Consider the following 25,818-nt stretch of genomic DNA (forward strand, 5'->3'; position numbering starts at 1 on the left):
AGAACGCTAAACTACGAGTGATATGTTTATATTATCTATAATATATTAGCATTTTTTTCATAGCATTGTTGAATTTTAAACATATCAATAAGTTATGAGTTGAGGAATTTCGTATTTCGTCCACAACATCACTCGAATTATTCTGTGTTTCTGTTTATGCATATTCCAGGAATATCTCTATTAAATAGCTTGCTTAGAATTATTTAATGGTTCTGGGAACGGTTGTTACCAACAACTTCTCATAAATCGAGTATTCATCGGGTGAATATAGATGTCACTTTTTCCTAGTCTTATGAGTAATGACTAAAAACATTTTGAAAAGCATATGGGATTATTAAGACCATTATTGAAGACGAAACTGAAAAAGATACGTATAATTTAAAAATTTTGAAATAATCCTGAGAATTTGTATTAAAATTTTGGATCATGATTTGATATTTTAATAAATAATTCAAACATTTTACTATTATGTATTGAAATTTTCTAAAATTCAATTTATTTAGTAATAACTTTGATCAAAAATTTCATAAAAATTCTCAAAATGTTTTCAAAATTTTTAAATTATACATATCTTCTTCAGTTTAGTCTTCAATTATGACCTCAATAGCTATTATATTGATATTAATAGTTGGATATTCCATGTTAGGTAAGTTTATAAATCCATTTACTACTAATGCTTTAAATAACAAATTTCTTGTAAGATTTTTTTCCTATCTCCGATAGTGAATAACTCCCTACTGGCACAATTTCATGAACTTGTGGCAACTCCATAAGTGATAAAAGCCAACAGCAACAAACCACTGCAAATACAACAAATTTTAAAAGCCATAACACATCACATACAACATAAAATTGAGCAATATAACACTATAAAAATTTTAACAGGTTCCTCTCAAACTAACTAACAGTAAATGTAATAAGAGAACACTATTATAAACATAACCAGAGAGTATGTTGTATTACTGTAGCTAACGGAGTATAACAGTAAAATATTTCTAAAAAAAAAAAATTAACAGAAAATTTAACAGTATTAGGGTCTGTCTACAGAAAATTTTAAACTAATCATGTTAAATGTTTAGCAGAGCTTCTTATAAATGCGGTTAATATATTTAACATAAATAAAACCTGTTCGGGTCAGTTACACCATTTATAACTCCGATTTCGATTTCTTGAAATCGCCACTATCCCGAATAGGATAATTACAATTACTCTTACTGAGAAGTTAAATTTCCAACATAATTAGGTCAAAGAAACTGGAATAACCAATGCTGGACCTCAATTCAACCAACCTTTTCTTTTGTAAACCAGAGTAAGATATAAAAATTTGGCTTGCGATAGCCCTATTCCTTGAGAATCGTGACTGTTATTTTTATAATTTTCACTCAATTTTAAAAAACTTCTTTTGAAAACGGATTTATTTTTATCCAAGAACTGTCTTTCTAGCAACTTCATTCATCACAACTTTCATAGGTCTCAAGTTACTTATCTCCGATACACTAATATTTGCTAACTTTTGGAAGGATGAATAAATGATTTTTAAGATAGATCTTGGAACATCTTAGCGATTCTGGAAATTAGGTATTAGTAAAAATAATTCTTCCCAAAAGTGTGAAAAGATTCCATCATAAGATAGAGAACAGATAAAAAGCTCACGCACACCGTATCTGTAGTTGAGTTTTTGAGTCATTCTGGGTTAGATCGACGTCATCACCACGTAAACTCACTTAAAAAGCCGCTTACTTTACCCAGATGGAAAAAAATCGTAAGATGGAATCATAGTTCCAGCCCCATATGATACTAGATTTAATCTTTCAACGCTTCAAAATTCACTTGGCAGTATCCTTTAGATAACCTCCAGCAAATGTGTTACAACGGAATATAGGTATCTGATTGCCAATCCTTTGTTCGCTGCATATGTCTTGTAAGCTCCGTCCGTCTTGTCAATAAATTTGCATAATATACAATTATCCCGCTAAATCCAATATGTAAATGCCATTATATTTATAACTCATTAATGATGATAATCTCTTTCTGCATTTTCACCATTAAATTATACCAGCTTAATTGATTTATGCCAGTTATTTGTTCGATTGGCATTACATTCCACATTTCAACTAACTAAGCCTGTGTTATACTGCTTTTAACGCAATTTTATTTTAATCACTCATTTTGTTATGCATGCCTGTACAAGTGTTTGGCATATTCACATTTTCATAATTTCTTTAATTTATTTACGCTTTTTATGCATTTCTTCGTTGCATTTTATTCGCATTAACTCGCGTATAAAAAGCGGTTCACCTCTCTCTCTCAATGAAGTAAATGCGTGATTATAAAGACGGCGGCTAATAAAACAATTATGAATATGGGTATATGTGGATTGCGATAAATAACAAGGCGAACTTTATGTAATATCGTAAATACGCGGAAAACTTGTCTGAAGTAAGAAGATAAATACTTGATCTAACGAAGTAAAACACAAATATCATTTCAATTAGTCTGTATTTCTTCCTAGTTATTCGAACTAAGAAAATATACTAAGAAATGACCAATCGTCCAATTAGTTCTAAAGATTCATATATATGATCTTATGTTCCGTGACGTACTTACTCGGGTTTTTACGAAGTACATTAGATAGCGAGCAATCTCTCACGAGCATGTTTTAGACCTATATAATAAAAAAATATATTTTTAATCCTCGTTTAACTATTTCATATTAACATTTCCCACTACAAAAATTATGCAGAAATAAGTAGCACATATATAATACAAGAGTTCCGCATTCCTCTTCGACACCTTGTCAAATTCACCAAAAGGAAAAAAAATTAAAACGAACAACAAATTGGCAACACGAATTGAAAAAGCACAACACCATAAACAAAAAATATATGTATGCCGTCTTCCTGTGTCAAATGCAGTCAAAATGCATGTCAGGCAACAAGCCACAGACAAAACAACAAATGGATAAAGGCGAAAAAACAATAATTGAGAATCATGTTAGTAATGGATGTATGCAGCGGGGCTGGGTAATAATTTGAAATTAACCTGAACCAAAAAACCGAACAAAATCGCAACTCACGCAATGCAAAATATTATAAGCGAATTTACATGTACAGTGGTGGGCATTTTTAAACAACGAGATATTCAATAAAACTTCTTAACCCTTGTTTATAATAAAAGAAACACTAAGCATCTTAGATTCCACGCTTTTGCTTGGTTTTGACAATTTTTTTTACATTTCAAAGCAACAATGAAGTAATCCGGCTGAATTCAATACAAGAGACCCTTAAATGATGCACGTCCTTTCGTCTTTATCACTGTTATGCCAGTCTATTAAATTTATACCAGTTCATTACTTTATTAATTAAGTGTTTTTGTTCTCTTTATAAACTAACAAACCGATACTGCTGCCTTCAATTTATCTCTATGGAAAGTACGAGAAGTTTTAATCAATGGCAAAGAGAGATCAATATTTGTCATAGTAACATTTTCTAGGTATACTAACGTTCTTATAATTCTTTCAATTTCCGAATTCTTGGTTTTACTTCAATAGCAAAAATATACCTTAGGAATCATAGAGAACAAAAAATATGCAAACTAAATCCCTTCAGACTTCTCGGAGATTTCGAAAGAAACCATTAAGCTAATGCTGTATGATCTAAGACTGGTTGTCATATTCTGATTATTGGAAATTTAATGTTCCCAATTGGAAAAAAATATATTTTTCGATGATATTATTTTCTGACAAATCACGAAGTTCGTGGGTTAATTAATGCTTAAGGGATTAGGGGTAATCAGAGACACGAAAAAATCAGGATTTTCAGTAATTTGTAATGAATAATCATATTATTTTACAAAAGTAATAATATGGCATTATTACACAAGTTTTTGACTTGAAGTCACGAATATAGAAAAAGAAAATAATTTCCAAAGTTATAGCTGTTTGTGTTGACCCAGTTCCTAAAAAGGTCCTTGCGGTGACAATCATGCGTCCTTTTAGATTCATCTAAAATCAATCGGGTAAGAAAAATTACTTTTACAAATACATAATCCTGGGCCGGATCGAAGTTTTTTTTTCAAAAATTAACAAAATGGCGACCTCAGAAAATTTTTTCTAGAGTTAATTTTCAGTTAATGGTCTTAAAAAAATTAATTTTTTGAAAAAAAAAGAAAAAGCCTCAATCCGACCCAGGATAATTTGTATGTATATGTATTTTAAAACTGTAGAAATTTCAATAAAATCTACTGAGCAGTTTTCAAGTCAGCAGTTCAAAAAATAAAGTTTTGAGAAACGGCATTTAAAGTTTCACACTAGCGTGCTAGCGTGTTGGATTGCCCGAGCACTCTTTGTGATTTGTCGAATAACGCGAAAAGTAATTATCGGATCAACTTCAAATTTTCAGAGAATATTTTTAAGATATTACACTTAACAAAAATGCAAAAAATATACCCTTTGTTTATGCCGGTTTTTATAATTATAAACAACAGCGAAGACAGTCCAGAATAACGTACTGCTACACAATTATCGAAAATATACTAGGAATCACAGAACAAAAGATTTATATATCACAAGGCATTAAAAAGTATGAAGAATAAGGTAATAAAGTCTCCAAATCTCATCGAACATACCAAAGATTTCTAAAACATTCATTAAACTGAGGTGTTAATATCTAAAAATATTTTTGATATTTTGATTCCTTGATCGTCAAAACATTTAAAAATCTACCATTTCTCATTTATTTACAATTTTTATTTTTAATTCTGCTAAATTTTGTGACCACCACTGTATAGGCAATTATAGCTTTGAAAACAAATATATTAACTTAGCCAGATTGGGTTAATGGTAATCAGCAGTATGGCTAAATATAAGGTTTGGGAAGGGGTAGAGCGTGAGTTTACTGTATATAAATCACCAGTTGATGGCGGCACGCATATTACATACAGGCAAATGTGATTATGAATATTTGTATATGTGAGCTCACTGGAATGTAGCGCAGTAAGGTAGTGTGGCAATTGAGGCACGCAATTGCTAATGGAAGTACTTGCAATACATATGCACTTATGAGTATGCATTTAAGTATATGTGTCAGCAAAAGTTAGACTCATTGCGATTAATAAGGTAAAAATTTATATCAATAAATGAATATATTTAGGTACAAATAAAGTTACTAAATCAGAGCACAAATTATCAGGAAGATGAAGAGAACATATCTAATGAACTTAGCACCAATTTACAACTTTTTCCAACTTTCACTACAATTTGGCAGGTTCGCGTTGTAATAAATATGAATTTGTGGGTAGAAATTTTCAAGTGGAAGTAGAATATTTTTCTGGTAATTATTATTATAAGAAAAATGGGTCATCTGAAAAAATTCCATTCAAATCGAAATTAAGATTAGTTGTCTGCGTGAATGTCATTAAAAATAGATTAGTTTAAATAGTAACAATAAAAAAGTCTCAAAATTCTCGGCATTGTAGCCTAACTTCATACTTGTTATTATTGCTGAACACCTAGAACTTCTGTTAGGTATACTTTCCATAAAAACATTATTTTGTATATTTCTCGCTATACGAAACGTTCTCAAATAATTTAAATCCTAGTGACCACGTTACACTTTTTCATCATTCACCCCCAGATTTATTATTTTTCGTGAAAAATTGTCTCTACTCAGAGTATTTACTAGGATGAGAGCTTTTTGATTTCGCCCAGATATTCTGTAGCCTAAAAAACGAGTTTTATAAGGTTTCCTGGCTATCACTTCGAACTGCGTAGGAATGGTTTCGACGATTCAGAGCGGGTGAAAACGAGATCATGAATAAGCCTGCCAGCGGAAGACCTGTAATGAAGAATACCGATCAAATCAAGCTTGATGTTTGGGTTACGCATGATTTGACACAAAAAAACCTTCTGACCGAATCAACGTCTGCGATATGCTTTGATACGGAACGAACTCGACCCATTTTTGAAGCGGATGGTGACAGGATACGACAAATGGATCACATACGACAATATCAAGCGAAAACTGTTGTGGTCGAAGGCAGGTGAATCGTCCCAAACAATGGCCAAGCCGCGATTGACGGCCAGGAAGGTTTTGCTGTGTGTTTGGTGGGATTGGAGGGTAATCATCCACTATGAGCTGCTCCCATATGTCCAGATGCTTAATTCTACCATCTACTGCGATGTGATTACCATCTGTTCCTATACTGGTGGTGTAAAGTTGAACTCAAAAGAGGCTGGACTTTGATGGTATCTGAACTGAACACACTTGAATAACTGTTTTGCAGCTTTCATATCATTGATTCATTCGGTCTGCATAACTAGTTTATCGTTTCGATAAACTTCTTAGTTTAACTACTGGGTATACTTTAATATGTATATTTTCTACATATGCATATATAAATATTTAAGCAACAATTTAACCACAAACTTTGTCGAGAAAAGGTAACCAAAACAAAATATACGAAAAATAATTCAAATGAACCACCAATGGCGAAGCAAAAAGTAGAAAAAGAGTACGAAACTTTGCAAAAAGCAGAAAAGAAAGCTTAATGCATAACAGACAAAATTTAAAATTTTTGTATGACACACACGTACATACATATTATATATTTACCATTGCATAAAGGTGTTAGGAAATAAGTGAAATGTAAATTTGCAAATCATAAGCGTTGAAGTGAGCAATAAGCGGAAATTAGCTAGCGATAATTGAATAAAACGTTAGCGTTTTGGTGCAACAATTGCATGAAAATTGTAAAAAAAATGTTGTAAAAAGTAAATACAAAAATGGTGAAGAAAGAAAGTAAAGCGGAAGAGAGCAAAATTAGATATGAGAGGAAGAAAAAGGAATTATAATGTGAAAATTAGTTAACGTAATATATTTTTAAAATTTAAGTCTGCGAATTCATCATAAATATTTAAAATTAAATTTTTTTAAAATAATATTAATATTAATTGGTAAAAAAAATTAATAACAATAATAATAAACAATAACAGAAATAATAATAACAAACACTCCTCACGTCAACAAACCGTCCGCTTGCGGTAAAATAATTATTTTGTTCACTGCAAATGGCCTGTAAATAACGCAAATAACCACATGCAACAATAATAACAATTTCATAAAATTAACCCTTGTTGTGTGCATGCGGTTGCGAGTGACCGCAACATATTCCCATGGCCAATAATGGCTGGCACACGTTGTTTAAACTAATGAGCCTACAGATTTACATATAAACGTGAATTATATTTCTTATTTGTGTTTTTGCTGTAATTTTAGTTGCCGCTTCGCTGCGCGTCACTACATTTGTTAGCTGTGATTAACCCAATTTGCGTGCAATTGTGCGAGTTACTTGCTTGCTTTCTATATAGTAAATTGATAAATACATATACTGTTATACTTTCAATATAAATACATTCATGTAATTTAAAATATACATATGAGTTTATAATTATTTTAGAGCCATTATTGTATTCAGTGCATATTATTTTTATTGATTTCTTCAATGAAATTGTTTTTCCTACTTTATAAATGTAATTATGTTTTTTATTTATTAATTTAATTGCAAATTTGTTTATGAAATATGTTAAATATATAAACACATTTATCAGCTTTCTCTTTTTGTAGAGAGTTTTTTTTGTCTCAATCTAATCGATGTATTGGATAAATATCTGGGAGCGTAGTGCTAGATTAACAGCTCTTTAGAACCCCGAAATCATCACCTGTTGATCTTTATTGAAGTATTGGTTATTGGTTAAGTAGATTATTCCATCTCTACAAGGTAAGTGCTTAAAACCTAAACATTTTTATCAGATTTATGCCAAGTAGTATATGTATAAAGCGCTACAGAGCTTGTATCTGGCAATACTATACATCTTTGAAAGGTCATCTTGCATCTCGTAGCATCGCCCAGCAAAAAAAACTTGATGTTTGGGAGCCGCATGATTCGACGCAAAAAAACCTTCTGAACTGATTCAACGCCTGCGATATGTTGCTGAAACGGGACGAACTCAACCCATTTTTGAAGCGGATGGTGACTGGCGACGAAAAATGGAACACACACGACAATATCAAGGAAAAACGGTCGTGGTCGAAGACCGGTGAATCGTCCCAAACAAGATTGACGGCCAGGAAGGTTTTGCTGTGTGTTTGGTGGGATTGGAAGGGAATCATCCACTATGAGCTGCTCCCCTATGGCCAGAGGCTTAATTATACCGTCTACTGCGGACAACTGGACCGCTTGAAGCAGGCGATCGACCAGAAACGTCCAGAATTGGCCAACAGGACAACGCCAGACCACATACTTCGTTAATGACTCGTCAGAAGCTACGGGAGCTCGGATGGAGGTTTTATCGCATCCACCTTATAACACGGACATAGCGCCAAGTGATTACCACCTGTCCCTGTCCATGACGAACGCCCTTGGTGCGTACAGTTGAACTCAAAAGAGGCTTGTGAAAAGTGTCTATCCGAGCTCTTCGCAAATATGGAGAGGGGCGTCTACGAGGGGGTATTATGAAGTTGCCGTTTAGATGGAAAACGGTGATGGGCCAAAAAATACGGTACATATTGTGAGGTCATCGGTTTGTGAAAACTTGAAGTTTTTCGATGTCAGAGGCTACGAGATTCCATGTTTCGCAATCATATAGAACGGTTGACTTAACGTTTATACTAATCTATTGAATATATATTAACAAAATTAGATTATTACTTTAAGGATTTATACGATTTTCGTAATCGTATTTATTTACCTTCGCTCATCTCTGTAGATATTATGTGATATACAGGGTTTTTAGGTTTAAGCTTAGTCTACAACGTTTCTTAACTTTCTACCATTCTTAGATGTATGGTAAAAATGATTTAAAAAAGTGAGAGATAGAAACAGATAGTTCCTCACTCACTGATATTTTATTTCGCAAATATCGACAAGTGAAGCAATGCGTGTAATATTCGAAAAACTATTCGCTCGAACTAGTTTTTTAAATATTTATAAAAAGTAAATTTTTTCTCGGAACTTTGGGTTAGTATACAACTCATTTTCTATACAAAAACAATTAAAGTATCCAGTTTCCAAGACTTCTGGATTTATGTTTTCATGTTAAATGTATTACGATTTTATATGTATTACTAGCAGACGTTTTTGTGGCAAGGTATACATTAAATTAAGTTGGTCCAATCTTGGCTTGACATGATGACAACTCACACTACTTTTAATTGCAAAGTGAGTGTTGATAGTTCAGGCAATTTTAAATAGTTTGCGATAATTGACTACGTTATCCTGGTTTGTAGCTGTGTCAACTCTCTTGGACCGAAATTCTAAATTGTCGCATTAAGATTAACGATATATTTTTTACCACCAATATAGGTCATTCAATCAGTCATTTATGGTTATTATATTGATGTTTCATGTCAGGAAAACTTCTCTTTCGAGTCAATGAAGTGACAGAAATCTGTTGGAAATGCTATTAATCTATCGAGGTGTCAACTGCGACCCTACCATTTCCAACTGATTCAACAGTCGCAATTTGATATTGTTGCAAAAACACTCATATGTTAGCATGCGATTAGCCCGTCAGTAACAGTTGATCCACGAATAATTGGAAGAGTCTGGCGTAAATTACCATAAACGTTCATCGACAATCAAGATCTTTTAAAATCCTGTGCAATGTGCCGTTTGTTTGCCTACTAACAGGTGCCAAGATGCCCCTATTCCCGAAAATGAGTAAAATTGGTTCTGAATTACATCAGCCCTATATATGATGATTTTCTATCGGACGTTATGCCGAATATATAGGTCAAATTGTGTGTTATCTTAATAAAATTACATCAATAAATTGCGAGAGTATGAAATATTCGGTTGGACCCGAACTTAGCTTTCCTTAGTTGTTACAAATTGTTTTGGGCAAACGATACAACCTTGTACAATTGAACAATAACAAAAATATTTTAACAAAGCAACAATGACAACCTTCAAAATGTTATTTTTTTGTTTTCTCTTTTTATATTTTTCTTGTTAACTGGAATAAAATTCTCTTATTATTATCTTCCTCGCAATTTTTCCATATTTACTCACTGTCTAATCTTTTCCTGGCCTTCCACGAATATTTCAAGACTAAAATTAGCCAGATCGGTTTGGTTATCGACTTTTAGCGAGACTAACGAACAGCAATTCATGTTTATATTATATTTATGTAACTGTAAATTAGAAGTAAAACAAAATGTTAATTATTAATATCTCCTAACTAAATTTCATCAAAATCCGTTCAGCCGTTTAGGCATGATAGAGCAAAGCTCCCAGCAAAAACCATAAAAAATCACTAACTCAATTCAGTTTTCTGCCTACTTCCTACCCCCTAAGTACGATGACGTGATCTTTTTGATCTTATATCCGTTTTTAGGTAACCATCTATTACCTTACTAAATTTCATCAAAATCCGTTCAGCCGTTTAGACGTGAAAGAGTAACAGACAGACAGAGTTACTTTCGCATTTATAATATTAATATGGATTTATTTAATTTCATTTGATTTCTTCAATTTTTATTACCTCACCAAGAAAAAAAACTGCAAGTAAGCATGAAAAGTGATTGTGGCAGATTGAGCAAGTATGATGATCACGTTCCACAAACAAACATAAAATTAAATAAAAATAAAATTTAATGACGGTAGCCAGAATACATGCACATAATTAAAAAATTGTGGAAAATTTTTTATTTGATATAAAGCGCCATTAGAAGTAGGCATTTTACTAAAAATTAGAAATAAGTTAAACACAACAATTAAATTTTGTGGGAAAATATAAAAATGTCTTAAATAATTTGAGAATGGCATTTATTGAAGTTACCGGAAGTAAATTGTTTGGATTTCATAATTCGAGAATGCTTTAAATGACTACATACATACACCATTTGATTTGCATGTTTGTTTTTGTGTTAAGAGAGAAGGGACTCCATTACATTATTATATAAAGAATAATGTGAATGGCTAATATAAAATGTTTCTTACAATCTGTAAGTTACAGAAATAAAACCAGCTTTATTCATTATTGTCGTTATAAACTCATATAGGATTACATGCGATTAATTATGTTCTATACTCAGTCAGATCTGAGCTTTGTATTATTATACTGATGGTTCTCCATTCATCTAAATACAATCGAGATGACAGAATGTTCTAACTTCAACCTAGTAGAATCCAGTGTCTACCATTTCCTCCATCGATAACCATCCCAGCGTCACCAGGAGCGCGACAATTCTAGTTTCTCTGAAGTTCTTCCAGAAATTTGCTTTAAAAATTTATAATGGAACATTTTTTTAGGATCAAAAATATATTAAATTTATGTAAGTTTATCGTTCGTTTCGTCACACTCCAAATGGTTGAGTATCAAATTGACTATGCGTAGCGATCGATAACTCAGTTCTCTAATAATCGTCAATATAACAAGTAACTTTTAGTTAAAGTATCTGATGGACCTCGGATCCCATGGAGATCAGATGATCATAATTTTTCTATAATCCATGAACTTGAAAAATCATATTATTAAGTTATTCTATATAAAACCTTCGTTTTCATTTGATGACTACAAATACCCTGAATCCAACTCCAAACAAAAAATATAAAAATCAACACAACCCTAACATCAATATTACTCATTTCAAGCATTCATGTTTGTATGCAAATAAACATCAAGACTTATGCATTGCAACCAGTTTGCTCACTGCCAACAACAAAACGCTTAATCAAAGTCAAACTAAAATCATGCATAAATATTCTAGTCAAACGTCAGTTGAAATCGCATAAAAATCATATGTCATTCAAATGACGTGCTCGCCGCACTAATGATCAAAGTGTTAGAATGACTTTGCAACAAAGAAAAAAAAAAACAACAACAAAAATAGTTTAGTTGGCAATAAATGATTGGGTCATATCGATATTATGAAATTTTATAATTTAAGAAAACTAGTATTTATGACAAAATATTTAATTTCACACAGTTCTATAAATAAGCTCGATATTCTCAACTAGTTTTAGAGATTTCATGATTTTTTCCGTTGTGTTTTGAATAATCGTATGATTAGAATGGGTAAATAATAGATGCATCCGCATAATAAAATCACTGATAGTTGAGATGGTAGTGATATAAAAATAAAATCGATTAACTAGGATACTATTTATCGATAATTTCACTAATAATAAGCAAAATCGATAAATTAGGCTACATTAATCGTTAATTGTACGAATAATAATCAAAATCGATTATTGAGGATAATATTAATCGATAACTTCACTAATAATAATTGATAAATTTGGATTAAACTTTATATAAACTTTTTTACGATCGATAACTGAAATAAAATTTAAATAAATTTCGTTTAAACGTGCCATCACGATTTGCTTCAGCTTTATTTTCGCTTTTTATTTTATTCCAACTAAATAAATTTGTTAAAAAAAAAATTGCAATTTTAAATTATTCAAATTTTATTTTATTTATTTTTTATTCATTTTTCATTTTTGTGCCTCGAAATAATCGCTTTATATTTAATCGTAATTTAATAGGAGAAACATTTTAATTATATTATTAAATATCTTAAACTAAATTTGTAAATAATACAAAAAATGCTCACAATTTAAACTTATGTAACTAAAAAGCTATTTTAAATTAAAAAAAGTTCGAATTTTTTAGAGTTCAAAATTTTTTTTCTATATAACTAGCGAAAAGTATTTACAAAAGTTAATTATATTAACAATCTTACTTAAAACTAATATTATTAACTAATTTTTAGTTGGAAAAACATAACTTGGGAAAACATAACATGAATTTATGAGCTTTTTCCAAAATTTTAAGATTTTCAAAAATTTTCAAAGCTTTCGGCACTTAACTAAAAATTATTAATTTGGAATAAGGATTCTGTAAATACAGAGAAGCATTTGGTCCAAAATATAGAAATATAGAAAAAGCAACAAAATGTATATCTGCAGACAATTTTAAGTCATTTTTTTTTACTATTTATAGGTACCGAAAACAAGGCAATTTAACAAACTAACGTTACTCAAATATTTTATCAGAATTTTCTTTTTGACTTAGTCTAAATTTATTCACCCTCATTAGATCTCTCCCTCCATTTGACTTTGACATTTTATTTATCATTTAGGTAAACCTTTGTGATTTTCGCCTTCATTCATCTTAATTATATATATCCTTAATCGAGTGGGTTAAACATTATTTTACAGCTTCACTTTATGCGATAACTTCATTAACTTCTTCGAACTTATGGGACAATTTGGCCACAAATTGGCACAACCCATGGGACCGCTATTATCATCTCCTGTATACCGTAGTAATTCACCCATGTGAGCGGCGAAGTGCCACTTACTGGGCGCTGCATTCATTGCCAGCGACATGGTGGATGATCTGAAAGGATATGAGAGAAGATGGAAACGAAAATTAATAAAACAAAATTATTAGAATTGAGTTAGGGAATGGATTGTTCTTAAAAATCAGTTTATAATAAAATCAAATCAAACAGGCTTTTAATTTAGTACTTTTTAACTTAGTACTTTTTTAAATTAATGCACAATCCTTAAGTTTTTCGAAATTCTATATTCATATAATCCGTCGAAGATCTTCAGACCACTGGATGCATAGAACGGATTGTTGCTGAAGTTGTTTGTATTTTTAAAGTATCTTTTATAGAGTGGTGCTACATTCAGTATAAATGTATCAAGTTTTTAGTTAAAGAACGATCTAATTTTGTGAAAGTTCTTAGAATATCCTATATAAATATTTATTGGTTCTGAGATAAGGCGTTCTCTAATCAATTTCTAATAATATCAAGAGCTTTTCCGAAGCGACGATCGTAACTTGAAGATGTTAGAAACTTAGTGGTTCAACGCTTCCCTATGTTCTGCCTCCTATCGGTATGATTAATATCTCGTGTCGAAACAGAGATCTAGTATAATATCTTAGAGACCTAAAACAGTAGAATTTAAATGTAGATTATCTTCTAAGGAAACTCAACAAAATTGTGGCGGAGTTAATGGGTCCGTCAATGGATCCTGCTTGTAACAGCCGCTAATATCAAGAGGTAATAATTCTTTTAATAGCGTAAGGGCTAGAAAACCCCTCTTAAAAGCTGAGAAGACCCTCAATTTGTGAGGCTCAACTACAACTACTTTCTGTTATATGTAATTAAGAAAAGAGTCTCTCCAAAGCATCTAGATATAACTGGGTATGAAAATCAAATTATTAACATTGTATGACACGATAACAGTTTACGGTTAGTTTAAGGGTATATTCATTAACTCTCATTTATTACACTATACAACTAAATCGAATTTATTCTGGGTACTGGACCAAACTAATTTTAACTTATGTGCTGGAGACATAACAATAACGCGTTTTTATTACTTTTTTGTTACTTTAGAGCAGTCGAAGGTCTTCAAAAGTCCAAACTATTTCACTGAAAAGTCTAAAAAGAAATCATACGTCCGTTCCAAATTCCATAGTATATACTTTTTAATACACCCGTTTACTTTTCCTTTCGAAAAAAAGTTGTAAATAACATATAAAAACAGTAATAACCCTGTAAAATTGTTAACTTTAACGCTTGGGTGAAAGCAAGGCAAGGCGCACGCTTTTGACGCATAAACTTCACCTTTAACCCTTGGCGGTGACGTGACTTCCACTCACAAGCACTTATTTAGGCGCATAAGTAGTGTGGCCAGACAGCGGTCGCAGGGGCAATTACAATTACAACTACAAGCATCTAAAAGGCATGAAATGAAATGGCGAGCAACACTTAGACATGCCGCCACTATTTATATGTAGTACAAGCTATTATTTTTCCAGCAGCCAAGTTAGCTAGGCGGCAGTTGAAGCAGGCAACCGCCAACTGTTTTGTAGTTTTAACTGTTTTTTGTTTTTCTATTTTTAATGTGCCACTTTAAGTTACTACAATTTATTTAAATAGGTATATTTATGTACTTGTATATACTTTTTATATGTATATATAGTATGTATTCAAATTTTTTTGTTTGCTCCTGCGCTAATTGCGCAGAAGTCAAGTGCGAGGCTACTGCTACCAGTCAGCCAACCGGTTAGTTGTTTCGCTTTAAACTGTTTGTAAATTATATTATGGAACTATTATATTTTTTTACGGCGACGTATGAGGGTATACATGGGACATACATGGGTATATAGACGTCAATGGCACAGCTGTTTAGCGTTTCCACAGAGTTTCATACCTACATATTTCAAGTGTAAACAGTTGTCTTACTTAACTTAGTAATTTAAATATAATAATAATAATTAAATATTAAGGAGGTCCTTAAATTTTTGTATTGCCTTTAACCGACCTTAGCCTCCGAGGGACAAAAATCATTATATTGTTTTCATAGTTTTCGGCGTTAGATCACTTTGTGTGGAAGTATTGAACTGATTCTTAGCAACTGGCCACATTATAATCAGAAAAATATACGCACCTAGTTATGTTAATATATTGGTTGGCAAATATCTTCCTTCCACTTTTTTGCTCTTTATTCAATGCTTTATAAAAAGTGTTATAGTCATCGGATTTATTTCAAATATGCGCCGTTTCGTTAGCGCCGTTTAGATCTGTTTCCATCTAGACGGCAACTTCATAATACCCCCCTCGTTGAAGCCTCCTCCTTATTTGCGAGAAACTCGGACGGCCACTATTCACAAGCCTCTTTACACCACCAAGTCGTTCGCCATGGACATGAACAGGTGGTAATCACTTGGCGTTATGTACGGGCTATATGGTGGATGCGATAAAACCTCCCATCCGAGCTCCCTTCCCTAGCTTCTGACGAGTCATCAACGAAGTGTGTGGTCTGGCGTTGTTCAGGTGGAACACTACACCCCTCCTGTTAGCCAATTCTGGACGCTTCTGGTCGATCGCCTGCTTCAAGCGGTCCAGTTGTCCGGAGAAGATGGTAGAGTTAAGCGTCTGGCCACATGGGAGCAGCTCATAGTGGATGATTCCCTTCCAATCCCACCAAACACACAGCAAAACCTTCCAGGCCGTCAATCACGACTTGGCCACTGTTTGGGACGATTCACCGGCCTTCGACTACAACCGTTTTCTGCTTGATATTGTCGCATGTGATCAATTTTTTGTGGCCAGTCACCATACGCTTCAAAAATGAGTCGAGATGGTTCCGTTTCAGCAGCATATCGCAGGCGTTGATTCGGTCCAGAAGGTTTTATTGCGTCGAATCATGCGGCACCAAAACATCAAGCTTTTTTATGCATCCAGCCTTCTGCAGATGGTTTAAAATGGTTTAGTGACTAACTTCAAAATACGAAAAGGCGGAAGGGAGATATTTGCCAACCTAATATATGTCTTGTACAAACCATAGGCTCCGAGAAGCGGAAATAATTAGAGTATAGTGAATGGAACTAGACTATGGTCTTGATAAATTTGTAAAATTGTCAACCTTTAGACACTTTTAGTAAGTATTGAACTGAACTGCATAAGGTCACCTACAATCAAGAATCCATCTAGTTCCATTGTATTTGCTCGAGGAATCCTAAGATATGTAATTTCTTGAAAATAGTATCAACCACCCTAATGTTCATATCAAACACTGCAACACTGTAGTCGATTGTTTGCCCATTTAATATTCACATGTAGGCAGCGTCTACTCGTAAAGCAGGTGTTTACACTATCCATTTAGAACAATTTGCATAGATCTCAAATTAAATGAGCAAATCGCACACATTACAACTTCCTTTTTACGGTATTTTTATTGCATTAGAGCTCGCGCACTTGTGTGACGCTAATTACTTGTACAATTATGCTTTGAGAAAACGTTTTTCTATAGATATATACCGGGTATAATTAAAATAAATATCGACAGTTAGCTGTAGTAGTAGGCTGATTTTGCCACTAACGTCGGAGCTACAATGTAGGCAAAGTGCGAAAAAGCCACACAATTGTGTATATACAACAAATAGCGGAATGACAATTTTCAACTTGGTTGTAAAGCGTACATACATTATATTCATATAGCAGTATACATATTAAGAAAGTCAAATCATTTGTACATACATACAATATATAAGCTTAAATGCTTTGAGTTTAGAAGGAGAACAATGCATACTTTTTACAAATATACAAATTTAAATATCTATTTACATACATATTTATATTATATATATATATATATATGTATATATATACTATATTTGTAGTTCCTATTCATGTAGGTGAAGGTAATGACTACCATTATTCGTGTGGAAGGTGAACATGCTTAGAATTTTTACGACTGCTACTTAGAAATCATTTGGATAACGCTATATAATATTGCCGTTAAGTAGTAAGGTCCAAAAATATAATATAATACATTTTTTTTTTTAATTTTGTATTAAACTTACAATAAAGTTATCTCTTTATTTTGTTTTCTCGAGTCTTAAGTCTATATGACTTAATCCAAGCCGACCCTTTGATCAGCGTCGTACTCATCCAAAACCATATCCGTTAAAAAAGTTAATCAACGAAAAAGTCTGTGATATTTGTATCAAATTGATAATCTACAGCAAGGCTTTCTGTATTTAATCCAGAAATTATCTAAGCAATTCCCCCTAAATATAGAGGCGTAATCTAACGAACTTTCTCGTTTAGCTATTTTTTGGGTATCAAAGACCACTGTTGGTGGTGTGCATGTTATGAAGTTAAAAAGCATCTTCAAGCAGTGGTTGTAAACAATAGTTTTTCCTTTTCGCACTAGAGTTAATTGATAAATTAAACGGCCTTTGCTCGATTGTATATACAAAGGAAAAATCTTATTTTACTTAATTAATTTTTAATCGAATACACACCGAGTTGAAACTGGAATGCAACTCTGCGGGACATGGACAACAGTTCATGCCGTAAAATTTGCTGTGTTTATTGATAAATTAGCAATAAGCTGCTGCAACTTACCAACTTCTTGTGTGAAGTGTGCGCTAACAGCTGGTCGTTAATCGAGTAGCCGGCTGTGCGAAACGCAAAAAAATTGTTTCTCAATTATTTCGGATTATACTAAATTTATTTGGCCGTGCGAAAAGGATTTTATAGCGTTTTTAGACAGGAGCTAATTGATCAATTAACCGGCCTCTTCTCGATTAAAACGCTTATTAAGATCGATTTACCATACAAAATGAAATCTATATTTATATTTAATTGAATTTGAATCGATTTGAAAATCAAATGTAACTGTGCGACAAAGACGTACGATATAAGTTCTTTGTCTGCGATTGGCTGAATTTTTTTATGATAAAAAAATCTACGGTAGATGTCGCTGATCAGCTGATGAAACTTACAAACTTCTTATGAAAAGCAAAAATAAAAACGTATAACAGCTGATCGGTTATCGAGTAGCCGGCAGTATAAAAGGCAAAAAAGGGTTCCTCAATAAACATTTGAATTGATCAATTAATTTGGATGTGTGAAAACGTTATTATGGACACTAGTATTCTAAGAAAAAATACATATATGAGAAGTAGTAAGCATGTGAATTAGGCTTGTGGTAAAATTAGAATACTTAATGTTCGGTAAACGTATGTGCCTAAGAAAGCATATGAGACTTTGATATTATGCAATACCTACTATCTTAGGTTTGTCAAGAGCTGATAAGTTGCTTTGCTATTGGACCAAATACCACGGGTAGTTTTAAGGAGGGTTCATTAACTATCATATATTAAATATTTTCTGAATATTTTACCAGCTGTAATAAAGGATTACAGCCGAACTGCGAAGGAGAGAGAGAGGTGGCGCACTATCATCGATTCGGTTATAATCGACTAAACGGGTGCAACGCCAATCACATACATACAATAAAGGAAAAGATCAGGCTTTATTTTATAATTAAGCTAAGTATATTTAATAGTGAGAAGTCCAACGATTTCTCGGTTGTTGCTGAATAATGATAAATGAAGGGATAAATGATCAAGATTTAGTAGAAAATTCAAAAATGAAAATCGAGGAAGATATGGCAATCAAGCCATGATTTATGCTAATATATGTCGGATCCATCATTCTTATCAAGTTATTAGTTTGTTTGTAACTTAAATTTTCAGAAAATATGACTGTAATATCCCTAATCATGAAAGCCTCTTCTAAGTTTCTCGTCAAAGACCGTAAACAAAACTGCAAACTCCAGAAATATTTAGAGTGATCAGGGTGAAGAGTGGAGTTCAAATCCGAATGTCTGTCTATCCGTCCGTCTGTGCAAGCTGTAACTTGAGTAAAAATTAAGATATTTTGAGGACACTTGGCACACTTATTTCTTGGCACCATTGGAAGGTTGCTTTCGAAAATGAGCAAAATCGGACCACTGCCACGCCCACAAAATGGCGAAAACCGAAAACACATAAAGTGCCATAACTAAGCCATAAATAAAGCTATGGAAATAAAATTTGGTATGAGGGATCGCACTATGAAGGGGCATATTCGGATGTATTTTTTTTGGGGAAGGGGGCGTGGCCCCGCCCCCTACTAATTTTTTGTACATATCTAGCAAACCAATAGAGCTATATAAACCAAACTTTCTGCAGTCGGTTTTTTAGCCACTTCCTAATGCAGTCCAAAAATAAAAGAAATCGGAGCATAACCACGCCCACCTCCCATACAAACGTTAGGTTGAAAATTACTAAAGGTGGGTTAATTCACTAACGAAAAACGTCAGAAACACTAAATTTCACATAAGAAATGGCGGATGAAAGCTGCACTCAGATTTTTTTACAAAATGGGAAATGGGCGTGGCGTCGCCCACTTATGGGTCAAAAACCATATCTCAGGAACTACTCGACCGATTTCAATAAACTTGGTTTGTAATAGTTTCCTTACAACCCCATGATATGTTGTAAAAATAGGCCGAATCGCTTCCCCACCACGTCTACTTCCTATATACCAGAACTTTGAAAACAATCTGAATCGTTTACTTTACAATATATAAACTAAGTACTAGGGAAGATATCGGTGCAGAACTTTGCACAGCCCCATTCTAAAAATCGCCGAAATCGGACCATAGGTTTTCAAGGCCCCATATATCGAACACGAGGACCTCGGTGCTTCTAACCTAATATTATGGTTTCCAACTTTCATATGCCATATATATGACGAATATGTGGATCAAATTGTGTATTATATAATATAAATAAAGTTAAATAAATAAATTGCGAGAGTATAAAATGTTCGGTTACACCCGAACTTAGCTCTTCCTTACTTGTTAAAAATATTTTGTATTACTTGGGCACTAATTTTCAGAGTAAGCTGTTTTTGTAGGAATATTTTAAGAGCTATATCTAGAAAGCTTTTAATGAAATTATATAAGAAATAAAATAGTAGTAAATTTAAATATTTAAAGCAAAAACACAAAAGGCCTCTGTGACCGCATGTTCTCAACCAAAGGTTAAAACAGCTGACTACGAAAAAATATTAATAAACATGTAGTTATTATAATTTATTTATTATGACGACAAGCGGGTGTTGAACTACACCAATTTACGAACCGGCTTAAAGAGACCGCATGAGCTTTATGCAAAGTGACTGAATTTACTGCGCAAATGACTAACTGAAATAACTAAGCGCTAATTAAATCAACTGAAACAACCATTAAAAATAGGCCTGTTTTTTATTGTTTTCTTTTATATATTTACACGACTTGTGTTGTTTTGTTTTTTTCTCCAGTATTTTATTTTATTGAAACACGTGTTTGCCGGTTTTAGCAAATGCGAGCTATTATTCTTAAGAATATCAACTACACCATTTCGACAAAAATAAAACTTGTTTATTTAGAATTTAACAGAAAGTTTGTTTAATTTGCGCGCGCGCAAAAAAGGCAAAAAACAACTGTACACATGTTGGCGCTCACGTCAGTGGGAGCAAACAAAAAATTACCAATTCACTTCCTTATTCAGAAACTGGCTGCCATCAAGCAAAAATAGGGGAAACTTGATAGATTTGCCAATTTTTTTTTGGCATCTACAATAGTTAGAATTATTTGCCAAATTAGCGCAACAACATTAAGAATTCTAATATTATTTACGAGCTAGCCGACTAGTGGCGCACAAGTTAAACGAGATCTTCTTTTATGCAAAGTTATTGACTAAGCCTACAAGTGACAGCATAGGCTTTTTGCTAACTCATGGAGTTGCTAGTAAATATATTAATTTATGAAATTTGTAATTACTTCCTCATTCTTTGATTTGCGCATGTGCTAAGACTGGACTCACTAGTAATTTTATATAAATAATCTATATCAGAAATTTCGCGAAGAAATCGTTACGTTTTCTCGCTTAATAATATGAATCAACAATTTAAGTAAACAAGCCTATAAAATATTTAATTTTGAATTAGCAAAGACACTCACCTTATCAAGTACAAGAGATCCTTCTCCTTTTCGGTGAGCATATATTCTGGCTTTGCGGACATTTCGCAGAGCATTTTTGGCAGGCAAGACTCCTTGATGGCATCTGTTAGTTGTGATTTGAGTGATGTTTGCTTTCGTTGAAGCGCAACAGCGGAGAACTCATTGATCTCGGTGTCTGAAAGGTGGAAAAATATAAATGAGATTAAATAAAAAATCCATAAAAAAATAATAATTAAATTTAGAGATATATATTAGTATTAGAAATTAAAGAAAAGGTCTAAATCTACATAGCAAAAGCTAAGGTTTGCAACTTTTTATTGCCGAATATACATTGAGAAGTCTGTGGTTTCTTGCTAAACGTCGCACTCTATTAGAAAAAAGTTGTTGAAGCTAGTGGGGCCTCGAGTTAAGGATCACTAAGTTAAGTTTACGTTTGTGATATTCAACAATATTCCTCTTTCAAACCAACTTTTCTCTGACATACTTTATTTTGACCAATAAATCTCACAGTAAAACTTAGAAAAATGAACCCATTCGTTATTCAAGTTTCAACCATAGTCACCTATTGTCATTCGTATTCAACATCGTGGACGCCTGGTAACTTCTATCTTATATATAAGTCCTCATATGTACATTCTGGTTAATGATTGGCTCTCTTTGAAGCTTCCGGTTTATGACGATTTAACTGCTAAATTCAATTCCGATTATACATTTATTAGAGCTTTCTATTTCTGTATTCATAACACTGCACAAAACTCGGCTAGGTATTGGACCAAACTAATTTTATCCGGGCGATTGAGTCGTAAGTAAAAAAAAGTATATTCTTCGATGTTCTAAGTTCGTAAAAGGGACTTTTTAAATAAGTTTTATTAATCGCAGAATACAGCTACTTAAAAAAACAAAATATAGATAGTATAATCTAACTTTTCTTCTTAATTAAATGGCATAATACATAAAAAATTTCGGTCAAGCTTATCAGGCAGATGTTATAAGGGGTCCCGTATTTTTTGTTATAAAATTTTTTTTTTTCGAAAATCAAACTTTAACCAGAAAAGTTTTATACACCATTGAATTAAGAGGAAACTGTAGATTCTATCCATATTTCGCATTTTTTATCAGGTTTATCCTGTAATTAATAGAAATTTTTTAAAAAGTCTTTTTTCGAACTTCGTATCTAAATATTTCGATTTTGGAGGATATCTTCGAAAATAGGAAAATACAATTTTTTCACTTATGACTCAATGTCCCGGAAAAAAATAGTTTAGTCAAATACCCTGCGAAGTTTTAGTTTAATTTACCAAAAAAGCTTATATTTATTAAATTTTTTATATATATTTATTTATCGTATTTAATTCAAGTTTCCGTATTTTAAATTTAACTTTCTTAATTGTATAACACTCACATCTACACTTTCCCTCTTTGATATTGTTTATATTTCTTTTTTCTACTTCTTTTTTCTTTTTTTTTTGCTTCTTTGACAAACTCTACAGTTCAAAGTCCAACAAACGCTCCAACTAGAGCCATACGTACATAGTTGTATATAATAATATTAAGATCTTCCGTCTAGCAACTGACTCAGTCGAATTTGCTAATTTCAATAATTAAACATTCGCTTAGTTTATTAGACTTTGACTTTTGAGGCAATAAGCGAAATCCTAAACTTGTTGCGAATGAAATTTTATTTCGTCTATTTTATGCAATCATTCTTTTATTAGCTAACTATTCGGGCGAACTTATGTACATATACTCCGATGTTTGCAGTTATGCAATCTGTATTTGAATTGAAGTTTTATATGAAAATAATCGAAATGTCTGTATATTTATATATAATAAATTAATTTATTGTTTGGCTGGGAGTTGTTTCGTGATATTTGCCAGTCATCTTGTCTAGGAATTAAACGTAATTTTGTATTTTTCTTTTAAGCGGATGATATTAAGGTATGAGAAATATTCGAATGACTAATTCTATTAAAAAATTGAATTTCCTTTTTTTGAAATATTTTTATAGTGACTAATGGTTTCAGAAGAATAATTTTTGATTTTTTAGACAGTAAAATTGATTTTGGGAATTTTTGTTTGGTAAAAAATATAAAAATATATTTAAATGTATATATATTTTTTTTAAATAAGCTGTGAAATAAGGGAAATAATCAGCCTTATTGTAAATTTCATGTGAACGACATTCCCAATGAAATATTTCTTCGAAGCGTAGCGTCCTTCTGTAAAGTCACGATTCTCTCTCGTAGTAAGTGCACGAAACTTGTACGGAAATGTCTACCTTCACATTCAGGCGATACCGGTTACGATTAGACTAGTTTGGGTACCTGGCCACAGAGGAATCCCAGGTAATAACGTAAGGCTGATAACGATCTTTCAAGGCTAGGTACATTCGTATTAACTACTGTAGAATGGGACCAAGTAGGAAGACTACATATTCTTTTGTGATATTCAACTAGACAGTCAGACTTCAGCTGAGCTCTGGTCAGTCGCAAGATCCTGCTTACCCAAACGACGAGAGGTTGAGACGTATATGAAGTTCTTCGCTCTCAATAATAAATCATTATTTGAAGGTGTCATTGTTCAATTAAAAATTTTATCGGATGCTAGCTGCAGAAGTTTCCTAGAAGAAGACGAGGCAGAATCATCTTGCTGATGGAATGTCCCACCTATGCGAGATCGATACTAATATTCATTGAATCTCACTTTTTTAACTACCCTGCGAATTTGCGGATTTATCAGTAAAAAGCTTATGCAGACTTGTTGTCGGTTCACGGTGCATTGACGAGTCGTAATATTTACTTAGGGTTTTTCTGAGTTCACAAAGGACTGCAGACTATAAGGTCTAAGCGTATTCCTTCTCTTTTGGGGAACAGGTTGTGTTAAAAATCCTAATAAAGCTCCCAAAGAAAATAAGGAGAAAGTGCAGACATTTGAATAGTAACATAATTCCCTCGATATAATGTGACCACCATCGATATCGATTGGAGAAAAGAACAAGATTACTACCCAATGTGCGACCGGTTAAGTTCTTTTCGTTCATGATCTTTTTAAAAACACCATTACAACTACTTCCGGGGTGTAGAGCGCAAGTCGGGCCGGCACTGATAATTGTTATGTAGATAATTCAGGTTTTTATGCTAAAACAGTCGCATTTATAAATTAAATTTAGCTTTATAGCTCCAATAAAAAAACATCAAGAAATCAAAACAAAAATATGTGTGACAGAATGCCGAAATTCGAATATAATTTTTCATTCATGTGGAAATAAAAATTCATTGGAATGCTGAATATGATTTATTTTATATGAAAGTTTCGGATTATTTTTGTGTTGAATCAGATACATTTTTTTTTTTAAATAATTTATATAAATATTCTTAACGTATTCTAAAGAATATCCCAATAAATTAATGACATTCGATTTATATTGTATTCTACATCACAAAAATCTCACAAGCTCCCACATATTTTATTTCATTGGTATACAATTTTCTGTCCTCATAAAAAATATGGTTGAATGCTTTAAAGCAGCACAGTCTAAAACAAAACATTGATCTGGAACAATCGAGTCAAGGTCACTTATTCTTTGCATAGACAAAACAAATATAGAATTTATGATAAAAAATATTTGAAAATAAAAGTTTTGACAAAAATGTAAACAAACGTATCAAACAAGACACGTTTGTGGACGATAAGCATCATATACCGTTAACCAGCTGTGGAGAAATTTGCATTTCTTTAAAACTGGAATAAAATTTATGCAGGTTTTTGTATATAACCAAATTTTTGGAATTTTTTTTTGCCATAATTAAAGCATTATATAATATAAAAATTTAGTACTAGAAAATTTAGTACTGGAAAATTTTTATATTATATAATGAAACAACCATATGCAAACTAATTTCCTCTTTTCGAATCACCATAAAAAGCTTTGATTCCTGTCTAATTATCGAAAGTGAAGTAATAGTGAACACCCATTCTTCTGCTTAGCACTCAACCAGGTCAACAAAGTATTGCTAAATTTTTAACATATGCTAATTAAGTATCCAATTAAGGAGTACATTTGGCCAAAACGAGTTTTTTTTTTTATTTTGCACAAAGAAGTATTTATAAAAGTATGCAGGTATGCGTAATCAAACGAAAGTGTAAAGCGATGAGTCAAAGCTTGAGTTTTTGCCGCAATAAATTTTAATGAAAGATTATTTGAATTTAATTTTGTGATTTTTATTCTAAAAATACCTCTGTTTTTTTTTTGTATTGCGAAACTAATTATCAGTGAATGACGCGATTTATTTCCGAAAATATATAATATATAACGATTTTTGTTTAATTGTTTTCGGTGGTACTTTTTTATTCCATTTAAATTTTTTTCGAAAAGTGACAAATAAAATAATTTCATCATTCCGATTGCAATTTCTTTATGAAGATGGGTGATTCATCCAAATAGAGAAT

At 32.4% G+C, this 25,818-nt stretch overlaps 1 protein-coding gene across 1 annotated transcript in view; it reads right to left on the reverse strand.

The window, feature by feature from the left end:
- Window positions 1-13,103: 13,103 nt before the first annotated feature.
- LOC105215407 (uncharacterized) overlaps window positions 13,104-25,818 on the reverse strand; it is a 29,439-nt gene continuing 16,724 nt past the window's right edge. The window contains exons 3-4 of the mRNA XM_029043351.2: window positions 21,370-21,544; window positions 13,104-13,405 (exon numbers count right to left, since the gene is read on the reverse strand). Coding sequence (XP_028899184.1) covers window positions 13,219-13,405; window positions 21,370-21,544 — 362 coding nt within the window. The 3' untranslated portion in view covers window positions 13,104-13,218. The remainder of the gene's footprint in view (window positions 13,406-21,369; window positions 21,545-25,818) is intronic.

This window comes from Zeugodacus cucurbitae, chromosome 4, assembly GCF_028554725.1.
Source record: "Zeugodacus cucurbitae isolate PBARC_wt_2022May chromosome 4, idZeuCucr1.2, whole genome shotgun sequence".
NCBI lineage: Eukaryota > Metazoa > Arthropoda > Insecta > Diptera > Tephritidae > Zeugodacus > Zeugodacus cucurbitae.